The sequence below is a fragment of the Lithobates pipiens genome, unplaced genomic scaffold (assembly GCF_037356315.1).
Source record: "Lithobates pipiens isolate NorthernLeopardFrog02 unplaced genomic scaffold, aLitPip1_a1.2 Scaffold_1, whole genome shotgun sequence".
NCBI classification, from domain to species: domain Eukaryota; kingdom Metazoa; phylum Chordata; class Amphibia; order Anura; family Ranidae; genus Lithobates; species Lithobates pipiens.
In genome coordinates this window covers 210,410,500-210,427,047 of record NW_027507685.1, presented here as the reverse complement: position 1 = coordinate 210,427,047, position 16,548 = coordinate 210,410,500, and the positions used below count along the sequence as shown (strand labels likewise).

Below are 16,548 nucleotides of genomic sequence, written 5' to 3'. Positions count from 1 at the left end.
CCCTCTCTCTCTCTCTCTCTCTCACCCCCCTCTCTCTCCCTCTCACCCCCTCTCTCTCTCATCCACCCCTCTCCTCTCTCTCTCTCTCACCCCCCCTCTCTCTCTCTCTCTCTCACCCCCCCCCCTCTCTCTCTCTCTCTCTCTCTCTCTCTCACCCCCCCTCTCTCTCTCTCTCTCTCTCTCACCCCCCCTCTCTCTCTCTCTCTCTCACCCCCTCTCTCTCTCTCTCTCACCCCCCCCTCTCTCTCTCTCTATCACCCCCCTCTCTCTCTCTCTCACCCCCCTCTCTCTCTCTCACCCCTCTCTCTCACCCCCCCTCTCTCTCTCTCTCTCTCTCTCTCTGTCTCTCTTCCTGACCCCTCTCGCGCTCTCTCCTTGCCAGCACTGGAGTAGCTTTACTCCATTCTGTTCCATCTCCTGTTTTAACTCCTTCCTTCCCATCACCTGCCTATACATTGATGTATAACAGAATTACTTGATTAACTTTATCCAGTTAAAGTGGTATTAAAGCAAAGCAAATAGTTATTATACTGCAGCTTACCCAATTCTTAGATGGGTGGCTGCATTAGTTTTGTTTTTAGGTTTACTCTTTTATAGTCACCTGGTGATCCTTGTAGTACGTATGTTTTTTTTTTTTTTTCAAATGAACGAGCTGTCTTGCAGATGTAGCAGTTAGAGGGTTGAATTAAACCATTTAACCTGGCAAAGTCGGTGGAGCAGGGCGGAGCCAGAGGGGGCGCAAAATTAGGTTCGCCTAGGGTGTCAAAAATCCTTGCACCGGCCCTGCCTCATAGTATATGGTTTTGGTAAATCTGAAGACAAAAATCTGCAGAAAATCGAATAGTGTGTATGGGGCTTAAGTCTGCTTTCTTACCCTATCCTGTAAACGTGAAGCTACAAAATTATGTCTTCTGTATTCTGGGTATGTTCTCAATATGCAATCTAATCCTGTATCTATGGCTTGTATGTATGGATGGATTGATTCTGCACACTACCAGCTTCGTTGCTTTTTTGTATACAGGGTATATTTATAAGTATGCGTTCTTATCCTGTATAGGGATGAGCTTCGTGTTCGAGTCGAACGTACGTTCGACTCGAACATTGGCTGTTCGGCCGTTCGGCGAATTCCGAACGTTTGGGCCGTTCGCGTCAAAATTCGAGTGACCGCGCGCGCGGACCACAATGCACTCCGGTGGCGCAGTGCATTGCATGCCCCATGATTGGCCAAGCATGCACTGTGACCCCGCATGCTTGGCCATCGCAGCGCCGGCAGCGAGGAGAGCCATGATTGGCCACAGGCATCCTGCCTGTGGCCAATCATAGCTCAGGCTGTGTAGTGCACGCCCCACACTATATAAGGCCGCCTTTGAGGCGGCTTCGTGTAGTGTGTTACTTAGCATCTGAAGCAGTGGGTGTTCTGTGTACCTTCAACACAGTACACACCGATCGTTTTTGACTGATTTCCTATCTTGCTGCTGTGTAGTGGTTGTTGTCTGTGCCCTGACTGCAGTTTACACCACTATATTCACCTCACCTATATAGCTAGTGATCTAGCTTTAACCACTTAACAACTGCCCATTGCCGATTAACGGCTTCAGGGCGGTTGTTTAACTCTGAGAGGCCGTTAATTAACGGCCTCCCAGAATTCTGCTCTCGCGTGCCCCGAGGTGTGCGCACTCGAGAGCATCCGTGACCGCCGGGTCGCATCACGGATCACGGTAAACGGCCGCTCATAGCGGCCGTTTACACGTGATTGCTCCGTCAAATGACGGAGTGATCACTTGGAAACAAACCGGCGTCATGTTATGACGCCTTTCCTCCTCCCCTCTCTGTACCGATCGGTACAGCGGAGGGGAAAGAGATCGGTGTCAGCAGCGATGTGGGCTGCATCTGCAGTGACCACATCGCTGCTCACCGAATTTAACCCCTCAATTCCCTGCCAATACTCTGCAATACCAGTGCATACTCTGCAGTACCCCGCCATTACTCTGCAGTACCCCGCCATTACTCTGCAGTGCAGTACCCTGCCATTACTCTGCAGTGCAGTACCCTGCCATTACTCTGCAGTACCCCCCATTACTCTGCAGTAACCCCCATTACTCTGCAGTACCCCCCAATACTCTGCAGTACCCGCCATTACTCTGCAGTACCCGCCATTACTCTGCAGTACCCCCAATACTCTGCAGTACCCTGCCATTACTCTGTAGTACCCCCCAATACTCTGCAGTACCCTGCTATTACTCTGTAGTACCCCGCCAATACCCCGCCAATACTCTGTAATACCCTGCCATAAATTGCCATACCCAGCCATACTCAGAGATACCCAGCCATACTCGGTGATACCCTGAAATACTCAGCCATAGACGCCCCCCACCCCTCACCGCCCTCCGGTGCTTCTACCAACTCGCCAGTACGGTCAAAGCCAGAATCTTTTTTTTATTTTTTATTTCAGGCTTCCCAGCCTAGAGGTGAGATGTGGGGTCATATTGACCCCCCAGATTTCACTGTAAAGAGGACCTGTCACCCCATATTCCTATTACAAGGGATGTTTACATTTCTTGTAATAGGAATAAAAGTGATCAAAAATATATTTTTGGGGAAAAAAATGTCAAACTAACATAAATAAAGTAAAATGAACAATAAAAAAATAAAATAAAAATTAAAGCGCCCATGTCCCCATGTGCTCGCATGTGCCACACATGTGAGGTATCGCCGAGAATGTTAGAGCGAGAGCAATAATTCTAGTCCTAGACCTCCTCTGCAACTCAAAACATGTAACCAGTAAAAAAAAAATTAAAGCGTCGCCTATGGGGATTTTTTAAGTAGCGACGTTTGGCGCCATTCCACGGGCATGTGCAATTTTGAAGAGTGACATGTTTGATATCTATTTACTCAGCATAACTTCATCTTTCACTTTATGCAAACATTGGGCTAACAAGTGGTTAGTAATAGAGCTTGCAGTCAGTAGTGTTAGGAGATGTGTGCTGTCTGCGTGCTCTGTACCCAGTACATACCGCTATAATATAGGGCAGGCCCCTACTTTCAAACATCCAACTTACAAACATCTCCTACTTGCAAACGCAAGGAGACAGCAGCAAGTGAGATGAAAAAAGATGGACGACAAAACAAATTATACAGGGGTGATAACCCTTCCCTATGTTTTCCAAAAAGCTTAAAGATAGTTTTTTTGACTGGAGCTACACTTTAAAAATGTACCGGTTGAAAATGACAAACAGATTCAACTTAACACAACAAACCTACACAGTCCCTGTCTTGTTTGCACCGCCTGTATACTGCTGTTCTCAGTATATAGGGCCTGGGGGCCACACGCATTTCCTTTTTTTAATATGGGTACGGGGTTCCCCTTAATATGCGTACAAGACCCAAATAGGCTGGTAATGGGCAGGGAGGGCTACCCATGCCATGTTTCTCAATGATTTTCAACCATATTGCAGGAACCAGATATAACATTAAAACCGCAAGCAGTTTTAAATGGTGTTATTTCCGTTTAATGTCATTTTGTGCAGGGACTGTTCTAAACACGGGAAACACGTGGCACTTCACAGGCATACTACAAACACCCCCCAGGCACCATATTTAAAGGAATATTTCACTTTTTTTTTTCACTTTAATCGTCATTAAAATCAGTGCTCCCGCCAAAACGGCAGTTTTTAAAACTTTTTTTTGCAGTGACCCATGTCCCCTGAGGCAGGAGGCAGGTCCCCAAACCCTTTTTAGGACACTATCTTGCATATTAGCCGTTAAAATTAGCACTTTCCAATTCGAACGTTCGAGTCCCATAGACTTCAATGGGGTTCTAACGTTCGTACCGAACGCGGGGGTCGTTCGCAAGTTCTGGTGCGAACCGAACCGGGGGGTGTTCGGCTCATCCCTAATCCTGTAGTATGGATACTGCACAGTACCAGCTCTTTTGTATACTGGGTGAAAATGCAAGTTCCTGTTCTTTTCCTGCATGTACTGCACAGTACCAGTTTTCTTGCTTTGTACACATAGTATAATCCTCAGCATTTGTTTTTTTGCATGTATTATATGAATAACACACAGTATCAGTTTTCTTTTTTTCTGTATGTTGGATATAATTTTTAGTGTAGCACCCTCCTAGATAGGCATCAGCACTAGGCAAATTTAGTTTTGGCTCACTGTGTCCAGTGGAACTGTGTTTTTGTCATTAGGTACATTTAGCTTGTCTCACTATAATCAGTATGGCTGCAATTGCAGTGTTAGGTAAATTTAGTTGTGCTCACTGTAACCAGTGCAGCTGTGTGTGGTTAGTTAGTTCTGTTTAGTGTTTCAGCTGCTACTAATTTGATTGCTTCCATTCAGGGCTCAAGTCCTGCGGGAACGCATGGGAACGGAGTTCCTGTACTTTTTCCACAACAGGAACTCAGTTCCCATTAGCAACTGTGTCCTGCAAGACTTTGAAGCTGTGTGGCAGGTGCTACACCAGCAGCTGCAGACACAGCTCGCAATAGCAAGTGCCGCACACCTGACCATTCAGGCATTGCCAGTAGGGGGCCCCATGACAGCTTCCGCTTCGATCTACCTGTCAATCACAGCTAGCTGACGGGTAGATCAGGTCAAGGTCTAGCTGACGGGTAGATCAGCTATTCTGCACACAGGACATGCAGGGAGACAGGTGAGCTGAAGGAGGAACATCAGTTTGGGGTGGTAAGCTGAGCACAATAGCTGGCAAAGTTTAATGCCAGGAGGGAAGTTTATTTGGAAATATGTGAAGGGTTGGAATAGCAGCGAGTGTGTTTCGGAGCACCTGCAGAGTTTGCAGCCCCCCAAACTAACATACATCTCCTAAGCAGGAACACATCACTATCTCCCCAAGCATTCTGTCCAGATAATGTGCACTTCATTTATGACCTTTCCGGTTAACCCTGTGTTATCCAAACTCTGTTCAATAAAAAGTGTAAACTCACCACATAAACACTCTATATACAAAATAACATTCCCCAATAAAGATCAGAATGTGATGTTCACATTTACATGGAAGCACAATGAATGAATGCTGATTATTCAGAGAATTACTGGATTTATGTTTATTGAGGATTGTTTTTTTTTTTATGTACTAACAGTTAAGCTTCATACACACAATACGAAAATTGGATGAAAAATACCACTTTTGAAGCGTTCGTGCATATGAGCGTATCTTTTCAAATCAATCAAAGTTCCCACACTTTTTTCCCCAGGACTTGACCCCTGCTTCCATTGCTTTCCAGAGAATTAGTAGAACTCAAACCCTTCAGGTCTGATATGGATATTAAGGAGAACCCCGCATCAAATTAAAAAAAAAAATTGACGTGGGGGTCCCCCTAAAAATCCATACCAGACCCTTCATCCGAGCACGCAACCTGGCAGGCCGCAGGAAAAGAGGGGGGGACGAGAGAGCGGCCCCCCCTCCCTCCTGAACCGTACCAGGCCACATACCCTCAACATTGGGAGGATGCTTTGGGGGTCTGTGACCCCTCAAAGCACCTTGTCCCCATGTTGATGAGGACAAGGGCCTCATCCTCACAACCCTGGCCGTTGGTTGTGAGGGTCTTCGGGCGGGGGGCTTATCAGAATCTGGAAGCCCCCTTTAACAAGGGGACCCCCAGATCCCGCCCCCCCCCCCTGTTTGAAATGGTAAGGGGGTACAAAAGTACCCCTACCATTTCACAAAGAAAGTGTCAAAATGATTAAATAAGACAAACACACTTTTGAAAAATTCCTTTATTAAAAATAAAAAAATAAAAAAAAGATTCCAGCGGTGCTAATCCACTCTTGCTATCCAGCAACGAATCTCCGGGGTCCAGCGTTGGATAATCATATCCAGCGACGGGGGATCTCAGTCCAGCGCTGTCCATACATCCTTCTTCTGTCTCCACTGCGGAGATCCCAGCGCTGACGTTTCTTATATTAGGAGGGCGGGGCCACTCGTCACCTGACCCCGCCCCCTCTGACGCTGGTGAAGGGAGCCAGGGGTTCCCCAGTGATGTATGGGTGACCCCGCCCCCTCTGATGTAACGGAAACCTGCGTTACATCAGAGGGGGCGGGGTCACCCACACGTCACTGGGGAACCCCTGGCTTCCCTCTCCAGCGTCAGAGTGGCGGGGTCAGGTGACGGGTGGCCCCGCCCTCCTAATATAAGAAACGTCAGCGCTGGGATCTCCGCAGTCTCCGCAGTGGAGACAGAAGAAGGATGTATGGACAGCGCTGGACTGAGAGATCCCCCATCGATGGATATGATTATCCATCGCTGGACCCCGGAGATCCGTCGCTGGATAGCAAGAGTGGATTAGCACCGCTGGAATCTTTTTTTTATTTTTAATAAAGGAATTTTTCAAAAGTGTGTTTGTCTTATTTAACCATTTTGACACTTTCTTTGTGAAATTGTAGGGGTACTTTTGTACCCCCTTACCATTTCAAACAGGGGGGGGTGGGATCTGGGGGTCACCTTGTTAAAGGGGGCTTCCAGATTCTGATAAGCCCCCCGCCCGCAGACCCTCACAACCAATGGCCAGGGTTGTGAGGATGAGGCCCTTGTCCTCATCAACATGGGGACAAGGTGCTTTGAGGGGTCACAGACCCCCAAAGCATCCTCCCAATGTTGAGGGTATGTGGCCTGGTACGGTTCAGGAGGGAGGGGGGGCCGCTCTCTCGTCCCCCCCTCTTTTTCTGTGGCCTGCCAGGTTGCGTGCTCGGATAAAGGGTCTGATATGGATTTTTAGGGGGACCCCACGTCAATTTTTTTTTTTAATTTGATGCGGGGTTCCCCTTAATATCCATATCAGACCTGAAGGGTCTGGTATGGATATTTAGGGGGACCCCCCACGTCATTTTTTTTTTTAATTTGACACGGGGTTCCCCTTAATATCCATGTCAGACCTGAAGGGCCTGGTAATTGAACTTAGGGGAACCCCCACGCTTTTTTTTCTTTTTTTTTTTTTATCAATGAATGAATGAATTGTCGGCTAATACAGAGAACACTCATTGAGTGTTCTCTGTATTACGGGGAGCCGACAATTTAGCCGCAAGTGATTTTAAAAGACTTTTTTTCCTGCACAAATGACACTTTGTGCAGGGACAGTTCTAAGCACCAGAAACATGCGCCCCTTCACAGGCATACTATAGATACCCCCCAGCTACGAAATTTAAAGGAATATTACACTTTTATTGTTTCACTTTAATCATTATTAAAATCACTGCTCCTGAAAAAACGGCCGTTTTAAAAACTTTTTTTTGCATTGATCCATGTCCCCTGGGGCAGGACCCGGGTCCCCAAACACTTTTTAGGACAGTAACCTGCATATTACCCTTTAAAATGAGCACTTTAGATTTCTCCCATAGACTTGTATAGGGTGTTCCGGCTTTTCGAATTTGCTGCGAACAGCCCAAATTGTTCACTGTTCGCTGAACAGGCGAACAGGCAATGTTCGAGTAGAACATGAGTTCGACTCGAACTCGAAGCTCATCCCTAGTAGCAAGCTATACACTATGTTATTAGCAAGGCAAAACTGTAGACAATAATATCAATTTTATCTGGAATGGCAACAGTCATACAAACATCTGGAAATACCTTGTATCTCTGGAAATTTCTGCATTATTAGGAAGGCATATCTTAGGGTAGCACTTGAAGTCTCCGTACCAGCAAAGAACAAGTCAAGAACTGATGCCAACAAGTTATCTTCAGTAAATTCTGTATTTGTTTTTTTTTTCTCCTATAATAAAACACAGATACTCCAAATTAGTTGTGATGCATACATATGTATACATACATGTACAGTATCTCACAAAAGTGAGTACAGCCCTCACATTTATTTTAATAGTTTATTATCTCTTTTCATGTGACAACACTGAAGAAATTACACTTTGCTACAATGTAATGTAGTGAGTGTACAGCTTGTATAACCATGTAAATTTGTTGTCCCCTCAAAATAACTCAACACACAGCCAATAATGTCTAAACCACTGGCAACAAAAGTGAGTACACCCCTAAGAGAAAATGTCCAAATTGGGCCCAAAGTTTCAATATTTTGTGTACCTATTATTATTATTAATACCTTTATTTTTCAGCACTGCCTTAACCGTTTTGGGCATGGAGTTCAACAGAGCTTCACAGGTTGCCACTGGAGTCCTCTTCCACACTTTCACGATGACATCACAGAGGTGGTGGATGTTAGAGACCTTGTGCTCCTCCACCTTCTGTTTAAGGATGCCCCACAGGTGGTCAATAGGGTTTAGGTCTGGAGATATGCTTGGACAGTCCATCACCTTTAACCTTAGCTTCTTTAGCAAGGCAGTGGCTTTTTGGGGGTGTGTTTGGGAATGGTGGAATATTGCCCTGGGGCCCAGTCTATGAAGGTAGGGGATCATGCTCTGCTTCAGTATGTCACAGCATGTTGGCATTCATGGTTCTCTCAATGAACTGTAGCTCCCCAGTGCCGGCAGCACTCATGCATCCCCAGACCATGACACTCCCACCACAATGCTTGACTGTAGGAAAGAGACACACTTGTCTTTGTACTCCTCACCTGGTTGCCAACGCACACGCTTGACACCATTTAAACCAAATAAGTTTATCTTGGTTTCATCAGACCACAGGACATGGTTCCCGTAATCCATGTCCTTAGTCTGCTGGTCTTCAGCAAACTGCAACAGGTTTTCTTGTGCATCATCTTTAGAAGATGCTTCCTTCTGGGACGACAGCCATGTAGACCAATTTGTTGCAACGTATGGTCTGAGCACTGACAGACTGACCCCCAACCCCATCAACCTCTGCAACAATGCTGGCAGCACTCATACATCTATTTCCCAAAGACAACCTCTGGATATGACGCTGAGCATGTGCACTCAACTTTTTTGGTTGACCATGGTGAGGTCTTTTCTGAGTAAAACCTGTCTTGTTAAACCTCTGTAAGGTCTTGGCCACCATGCTGCAGCTCAGTTTTAGGCTCTTGGCAATCTTCTTATAGCCTAGGCCATCTTTATGGAGAGCAACGATTCTTTTTTTTCAGATCCTCAGAGAGTTCTTTGCCATGAGGGTGCCATGTTGAACTTCCAATGACCAGTATGAGAGAGTGAGAGCGATAAAACCAAATTTAACACATCTGCTCTCCATTCACACCTGCAACCTTGTAACACTAATTAGGCACATGACACCGGGCAGGGAAAATGGCTAATTGGGCCCAATTTGGACATTTTCACTTAGGGGTGTGCTCACTTTTGTTGCCAGCACAAGAAAAGTGTGCACATCTGCATCTGCTTTTTCAAGTCTATATGCGGAAACGACCATAAGGACGTACCACAAGGCAGCAGCCCATGCCCCAAAAGGGTTCACCGCCACTATCCAACATTGGGCACAATTTACTGGAGGAACTCTGCGTGTCCATCTATATTATCACCCATCCATGACTAGTGACCGATCTAGTCAGTCCATCTTGGTCTCCAGCACTGTATCTGTAGGAGAGCAGCACTGTCATCTTTAGAAAGAAAGTGTGATTTCTAGCTATGAACTATAAATCTCCCATTCTCCTGATCTCCATAACAGAGGGAAAAGATGTTCAGTTGTTAACAGAATAGAACTAGATAGGTGGATAGCATTGTTTGAGATTTCAGTTCAGTGCACAGGAAGTTACAAGGACACTGAATTTAGAGTAAAAGAGATTTCATCTCAGTGAGAGCTGTGAAAATGTGGAATTGACTCTCTCCAGAGGTGCTTCTGGCCAGCTCAGTAGATTGCTTTAAGAAAAGCCTGGATTCTTTCCGAAGTGCACACAATATTACTGGGTACTGAAATGTATAGGTAAAGTTGATCCAGGGAAAATCTGATTGCCTCTCGGGTGATCAGGAAGTAATTTTTTCTCATGCTGTAGCAAATTGGATCATGCTTTGCTGGGGTTTTTCGCCTTCCTCTGGATCAACTGTGGGTATAGGAGTGGCTATATGGGTTAATTTAATATTCTTTTTTATTTATTTTTATGGTTGAACTAGATGGACTTGTGTCTTTTTTCCACCTGACTAACTATGTAACTATGTAACCGGATTTCTGGAAAGATTAACTCTTTTTTTTCGACTTGCAGAAAATGTTTCTTAAAAAAGAAAACTAATGTGGCTTTCACATCTATGCACTAATATATGTTATATATTATACTATACTTTTGTTCTTGGGTTTATACTTTAATTCATGGTCTAGGACTATGACTTCCTTCTATCCTGCCTCAGAATGTGAATGGGTCCTCAACATCATAAGATAAAGTACAGGACTAGTGGTGCACGCTGGTCCTGCATTGTACACAATGACACCTCTGAGAGGAAAAGTGACATACCCATAGAAGAAAAGTGGTTTCAGGGGACTGGTCATTAATACCAGAATATCTGGTGCTTCGGCTACCTTGGGGCCATAGATTAAGGTAATTATACCTGTCTACTAGATCCCTACTGTACAAAACAAGAGTTAAATCCTATATATGCTGGGAGAAGGGCTTTCCCCATCATTAAATATTTTTGGCCAGCCGGAAGTCAAGCTTTAAAGCCATTTTGGTATTAGTGTACTGCAGGGAGCTACTGCCTTCTACTGTCTGAATTTGTAAATGTCTGTAAATATATTATGTATGCACTTCCCTGAGTTTTTGGCTTTGAAACCCTGGAAGGAAGAAGTGGAGAAAGACAGAAAGTCTCAGCCACATCTCCTTCACATGCTCCAAGTCAAAAGAGACAATTATACACTACTAGGGGGGGACTAACACACACAGTGCATAGGTTGTCTTTGGGTTCCATTGCCACCATTCAATTGCTGCTGGAGAACATTCCAAGCTGGTCAGACAGCAATTTGAAGATCTTCCGTGTCCTCTGATCTTGTCTTCAGTCTCCAACACAAAGATAGATACCGCATAATTCTTAGGGGCCCCTGCAATTAGACCTTGCTGCAACATTCATCCAGAGGTATCTCTATTAATAATCATATAAACCCAAGTACATGCACACCCAGGGCTCTGTTGAGCTCTTTGCTGATAATATCTGGATGTATGTACTGTTATTAATATTTTCTTATATAAAGTTTGCATTATTTCTATATTGGTGTACATGTATATGCTTCTGGATAATGCTATATGCTGGTTGCAGTAGTTCCTCTGCTCTCAATTACTTTTTCATAAGATTACTGATTAATTTCCCAGGAAAGTTCATATAGGCCCCTGTCCTAAATGAAGACTCTGCCCACTATTATAAAAAACCCACTCTTCCACTTGGAGAACATTCTGTTTTTCTTATTTAAGTACAGGTTTAGTGCAATATCCTGTTTTGGTGAAAGCCATTTCTCATACCCCCCCTGAAAAAAGAAAAAAATGGCTACATTACAGTACATTTCCAGGTAGGATTTTCTAAAACTACCAACTACCTGTATGTACTTATAGCTCATAGCCATTGCCAATTCAGGTCAGTTTAGCAGCATACAGAGACTTTATGATGGGATATCTCAGGTTCATGCATGGACAATGTATACAATTTTTGTGAGTGTGGTCTCTATGCAAAGGGAATGTTATTGAATAAGTGCATCCATGTTTACTTTGAATACCCAATCATGTGTGTAGCCCCCTGCTCCTAATGAGCAGATGCTATTGTTTTTGTAAATTTAAGTTTGTCTGACATAATTAGTCTGAGCCAAACTGCAGCTTCAAAGTTCTGGTTTCTAGATATTCGCGGGGTGGTAATGCGACAGGGGGAGTATAAATTATCACTCTTCGCGGATGACATCTTGCTAACCATTACCAACCCACTGGTCTCTCTCCCCTCACTACACAAATTACTTTCAACCTTTGGGGGGATCTCTGGTTACAAAGTGAACACCTCAAAGACTGAAGCTCTACCCATACACATACCCGCTACTCAACTCTCCAGGCTTAAGGAAACGTATCCTTATAGATGGTGCACGGACTCACTCAAATATTTGGGTGTTTTTTTGACTCCTTCATATTCCCACCTGTTCCGTGCTAACTTTCCCCCCCTATTCCAAGATATCAATAACTCCCTACTGACCTGGTCCAAATACCCTCTATCCCTCTTGAGCAGAATTAACGTGCTTAAAATGTCAGTTTTGCCCAGGTTGCTCTATCATTTTGAGACACTGCCCGTCGCCCTTCCAACCGCCCAGCTTAAACTTCTCCAGAGACGGTTTTTAAAATTTATATGGGCTGACAGATCTCACCGCCTTGCCAGTTCAGTAGTATTTGCACCTCGAGCTCGAGGAGGTCTGGGAGCCCCGGATATCGTAAAATATTATCATGCTACCCATTTACGAATTATTACCTCTTGGTCCTCTCTTAACGCCACGAGTCAGTGGGCTGCCATTGAGAAGGGGGTCCTGTATCCGGTGCACCCATGCTCCTTGATCTGGGGTGCCTCTTCCCCTCTGCATCCTAACCTCAGGAGCCAATGTACGGCCCCAATGTCCTTTACCCTGGACATATGGCAAAGATGCAACAAAAAATATTCCCTTTCCTCGCTCTGCCCCCCCCTTACGAATGTGTTGTTCAACCCCAGTATTCCGGATGGCCTGTCTTTGGGCAGGATCTTCACGTGGCTAGCCCCTCCCCTTTTCCAACTTAGAAACCTGGTGCACCCCATCTCGCGTAGACTTCACACCTTTGAAACCCTACGTGCCAAATATGATATCCCCAAGCACTTGTTTTACTTTTACCTACAGGTTAGGCACTTTTTTAGCTCCAAATCTCCGACCTTAACCCTTGCAAACCCCACGGCCTTTGAACACCTTTGCGCCCAGGGTCCCCACCAATTACATCTAATCTCTTCTATTCACCAAATCCTCCATGAGTCAACCCCCTTAAATGAAATTACGCACCTGTACATGAGTAAATGGTCTCAGTTGTTAGACAAACCCATCCCCCTACAGACCTGGGATAAGATCTGGGCCTCTACTTTTAAGTCCTCTAAGTGTGTCACGCAAAGGGAAACGGCAATTAAAATCCTCATGTTCTGGTACAGGACCCCCGATGTCATCCACAAATTTGATCCCTCAGTCTCGCCACGATGCTGGAGATGTGGGCTTGACGTCGGGTCATTGTTCCACATCTTCTGGAAGTGCTCCCTGATACGTCCTTTTTGGTTGGAGGTGGGGTCGTTGGTGATGGAGGTGACGGGGGTGTCCCTTCCGATCGACCCCCTACACTGTTTGTTGGGTCTCCCTCTCCCAGGCCTATCTAAAAATACCAACCGGCTGATCTCATATATTCTTTTAGCTGCTAAGAGGCTCATACCGCTATGCTGGTTGTCTGGCGCAACCCCTCCCTGGCCTAGATTTCTCCAATTGGTGTCCGAAATAAGGAGAATGGAGTACCTGACCGCCTCAGTACATGATTTGGTTTCCCAGTTTGATAAAGTCTGGGAACCCTGGGATCGGTCGGAATTTGGGTCCCCCTGGTCTGTACACCCTTAACGGCTCCAGTCGCCGATGGTAGTGCCTTCTTTTCGGCCTTCGCGCCCACCTTTCCCCCTCCCATTAACTTTCTATATGTATCAGTCCGGGTATCTTTCTCTCCTTCCCCTGAGAATTGTCATGATGTTCTTATGGTTGTTTTGTTGCTTTATCTACCTATGGCCTCCGGCCTATTGTCGCACCGACTTTTGTTTTTCATAAACTGTATGTTATTTATTTTAACTGAAACAGGTATGCAGTTCACTTTTGTGCCTGCATCTATGGACATTAATTATCTGACTTCTATGGTTAACGTTTACGTTATAATCTATGTTTATTTCTGCTTACTGATCATTTCATTGCTTGATTATTTTGTACTTGCTTTGAAATTTAATAAAAAATACAATTAAATAAAAAAAAAAAGTTCTGGTTTCTGTGTCAGTTCAGCTGGGTTGTGCTAGTTTCCACTTGGCCGTGGGTTTCGCTGTCACCACAGGTAAGTGTTGGAAATGCAACAGGCTGAATGCATTGGGTACCCCTTTTACTCAGAAACAGGCCGGTGGGAGTGGTTCATCCACTGTGCATTCTGGGTAAGGGTTCTTAAGGTACAGGTGCCATATTTTTGGGGTTCATTATCCCGACCTCATGGCCCTCCTGGCCTGAGGTGTGTGCTGCCTGTCTCTATGTCTCGGGGTTGGCTAGCCCGAGGCTTTGTAACTGAAAGGGTGGGCCCAAAAGTCTTGGGGCCTACTGATCCAAGGGTGGTCCTGTGCTGTCAGAAGCCAAGTGACTGGAGGATCCAGGGGATGACTTTTTCAGGAGAGGACCGAGCATCAAGGCTGGTATCTCTGGAAGACCCCGGAGACTCAGTTGGAGGATGCATCTCGGTTAACCTATCACACAGTATCGCCGGATCGGCTCAAAGAGACTGGTACTGTGTGATAGCTCTTTAATTTTGCAACAAGTTGTTGGTTGTGCTTTCCTGTGGCAGAGGATTGCACAGCGCTTCCGTTATACTGACAAGTCTGTGGCAGAGACTTTGTTCGAGCATCTCACCGGCTGCTAGGTCAGTGAGAGAGGCCTATCCGGTGATTGCTAGAAGCAGCCCGTGGAAGCTGTTTGTCCTCTGGATCAAGAAAATACCTCTAACCCGCAATTACAAGGTACCTGAACTCCCCTTAACCCTCTATTGCAAAACTTCATGTTCTTTCAAATAAATCTTTTCAAAAAGGACTAAGTTTTGGAGCTAACATTCTTTAATCCACTCTACAACAGGACCCCTAAGACGGACACAGTGAACAAATGAGGTAACGGTAAGCCCAACAAAATAACTGTTTTTTTCCTAACACATGATTGGATATTCAAATTGAACATAGCTCACCATATTCAGTAACATTTATTTGGTAGAAAGAAGAATAAAGTTTGAAATGTGAGCTACTACTTACGTAAGTTAGCACAAAAGATATTAGTTGTATTATTTTTTTTTATATGAGGAAATGTGACCCACTTAATTTGGGTCACATTCCCTCAATAATAATATTCTATAAAACAAACTTCTATACATAGTTGTACACGTTGAAGAAAAAAATTATTATATCATCATATTATGATCACCCACCTAAAATTCAAAAGGTCCCCCTTTTGCCACCAAAACATCCACTCCACTAGACAAAGCATCATACTGCCTCTTTTGTGGCCCTGTTCTGATGCTTATATGCCCATTGTAGGCGTTTTTGACTGTGGACACGGGTCAGCATGTGCACCCTGACTGGTCATAATGTTATGGATGCTATGGAGTAATACTAGGGCTACTCATAGGTTATGCTTGTTTTTCTTAAAATTAGCAACAAAGTAGAGACAAACATTTTAGCAACATTCCAACACCAGTTTCACTCAAGCCCTAAACTCACCTCTTCCATCTTTATGAGAAAACAGTCTATGAAGTCCTGTGGACAGTTTTCATCCAGAACTTCTCGATGGGACTGCACCATCTCCCTCACAAATTTCCTCAGCTTTTCAAAATTGGCAAAAATGTTTTGATGGGGTCCAGGAACCTTGCTCAGCAAGTTTGGAAACATGTTAAGAATCTAAAACAGAAAAAATATATATATACAGTATTTTGTATTAGCTTATTTCTCAAATGCTGTGTCTAGTTGCCAGTTACAAGTCTTTGTTGAATATACTATAGCCACGCCAACATCCTTTAAGATTCTTTGGATAAATTTTATATTCGGAGGCTCAAGGATACCCTTCACAAGCTGGAAGAATTGTATGTGTGTTGTCTGCTAAGCTGCAGCTGTTATTACACATAAATGCATGCTTTTATCTTTGGACATGTGAGTGCAATATGTTGTGTTTTCAAATACATCAGTACATACTACACTATGCGTTTTTTATGTCCAATATGGCCCCCCTATACTGAGAGTGGAGTTGAGGAGCTGTGAGTGTTTGAGTCTGTTCCTATCAGTGTGGATTCTGTTTTTTGGCTTGTCATTGATTTGAAAGCCAACAACTTTTGGTAAGCAGCCAATTTTACATTCTCTTCCATTGGACATTTGGGGACACTTTACCTGCTTATCTCATTTTCTTGGAGTCACTTCATGGCGTATCATCTGCTTTTTGTACATTTGTGGACTTCTTCTTAGTTTTTTTTTTTTTCACATATTTGTTATTTATATATGGGTTGCTCTATGGACTATTTTGTATCAGCATTTGTAATCACACACATATTTTTAGTTTGAGTATAGTACATGCTGCACTTTTGTTTAAATATATTGATTAGATTGGTATCTGTTGACCTATGCTAGCAGCTGTTTATTCACATTTTATTTATTGATCTTTTTGAGATCAAAGATCTCAAAAAGATGTTCACAGGTTCAGAATCTTCACTGATATACAGCTTTTCAATACACTTTTCAAGCAGAATTTATAGTGTTGAATCTCATCTTGTGTGTAACTCCAAAAATGGTTATATGTGAATGGGCTTCCCTTCAGAATCCTAGTTGGATTTTGCCTTTGTTGATAGTGTGGATTTTGGTATCAATTTGTAATAATTTTTTTTACTATAACAGTCATACACATACTATACTGGTGAAGGATTAATCAT

General features: G+C 44.2%; 1 protein-coding gene across 1 annotated transcript in view; it reads right to left on the bottom strand.

Annotated features, from left to right (window-relative positions):
• LOC143982580 (cytochrome P450 2C18-like) overlaps nt 1-16,548 on the bottom strand; it is a 35,362-nt gene that overhangs the window by 5,096 nt on the left and 13,718 nt on the right. The window contains exons 5-6 of the mRNA XM_077481444.1: nt 15,353-15,529; nt 7,590-7,731 (exon numbers count right to left, since the gene is read on the bottom strand). Of these exons, the coding sequence (XP_077337570.1) occupies nt 7,590-7,731; nt 15,353-15,529 (319 nt within the window). The remainder of the gene's footprint in view (nt 1-7,589; nt 7,732-15,352; nt 15,530-16,548) is intronic.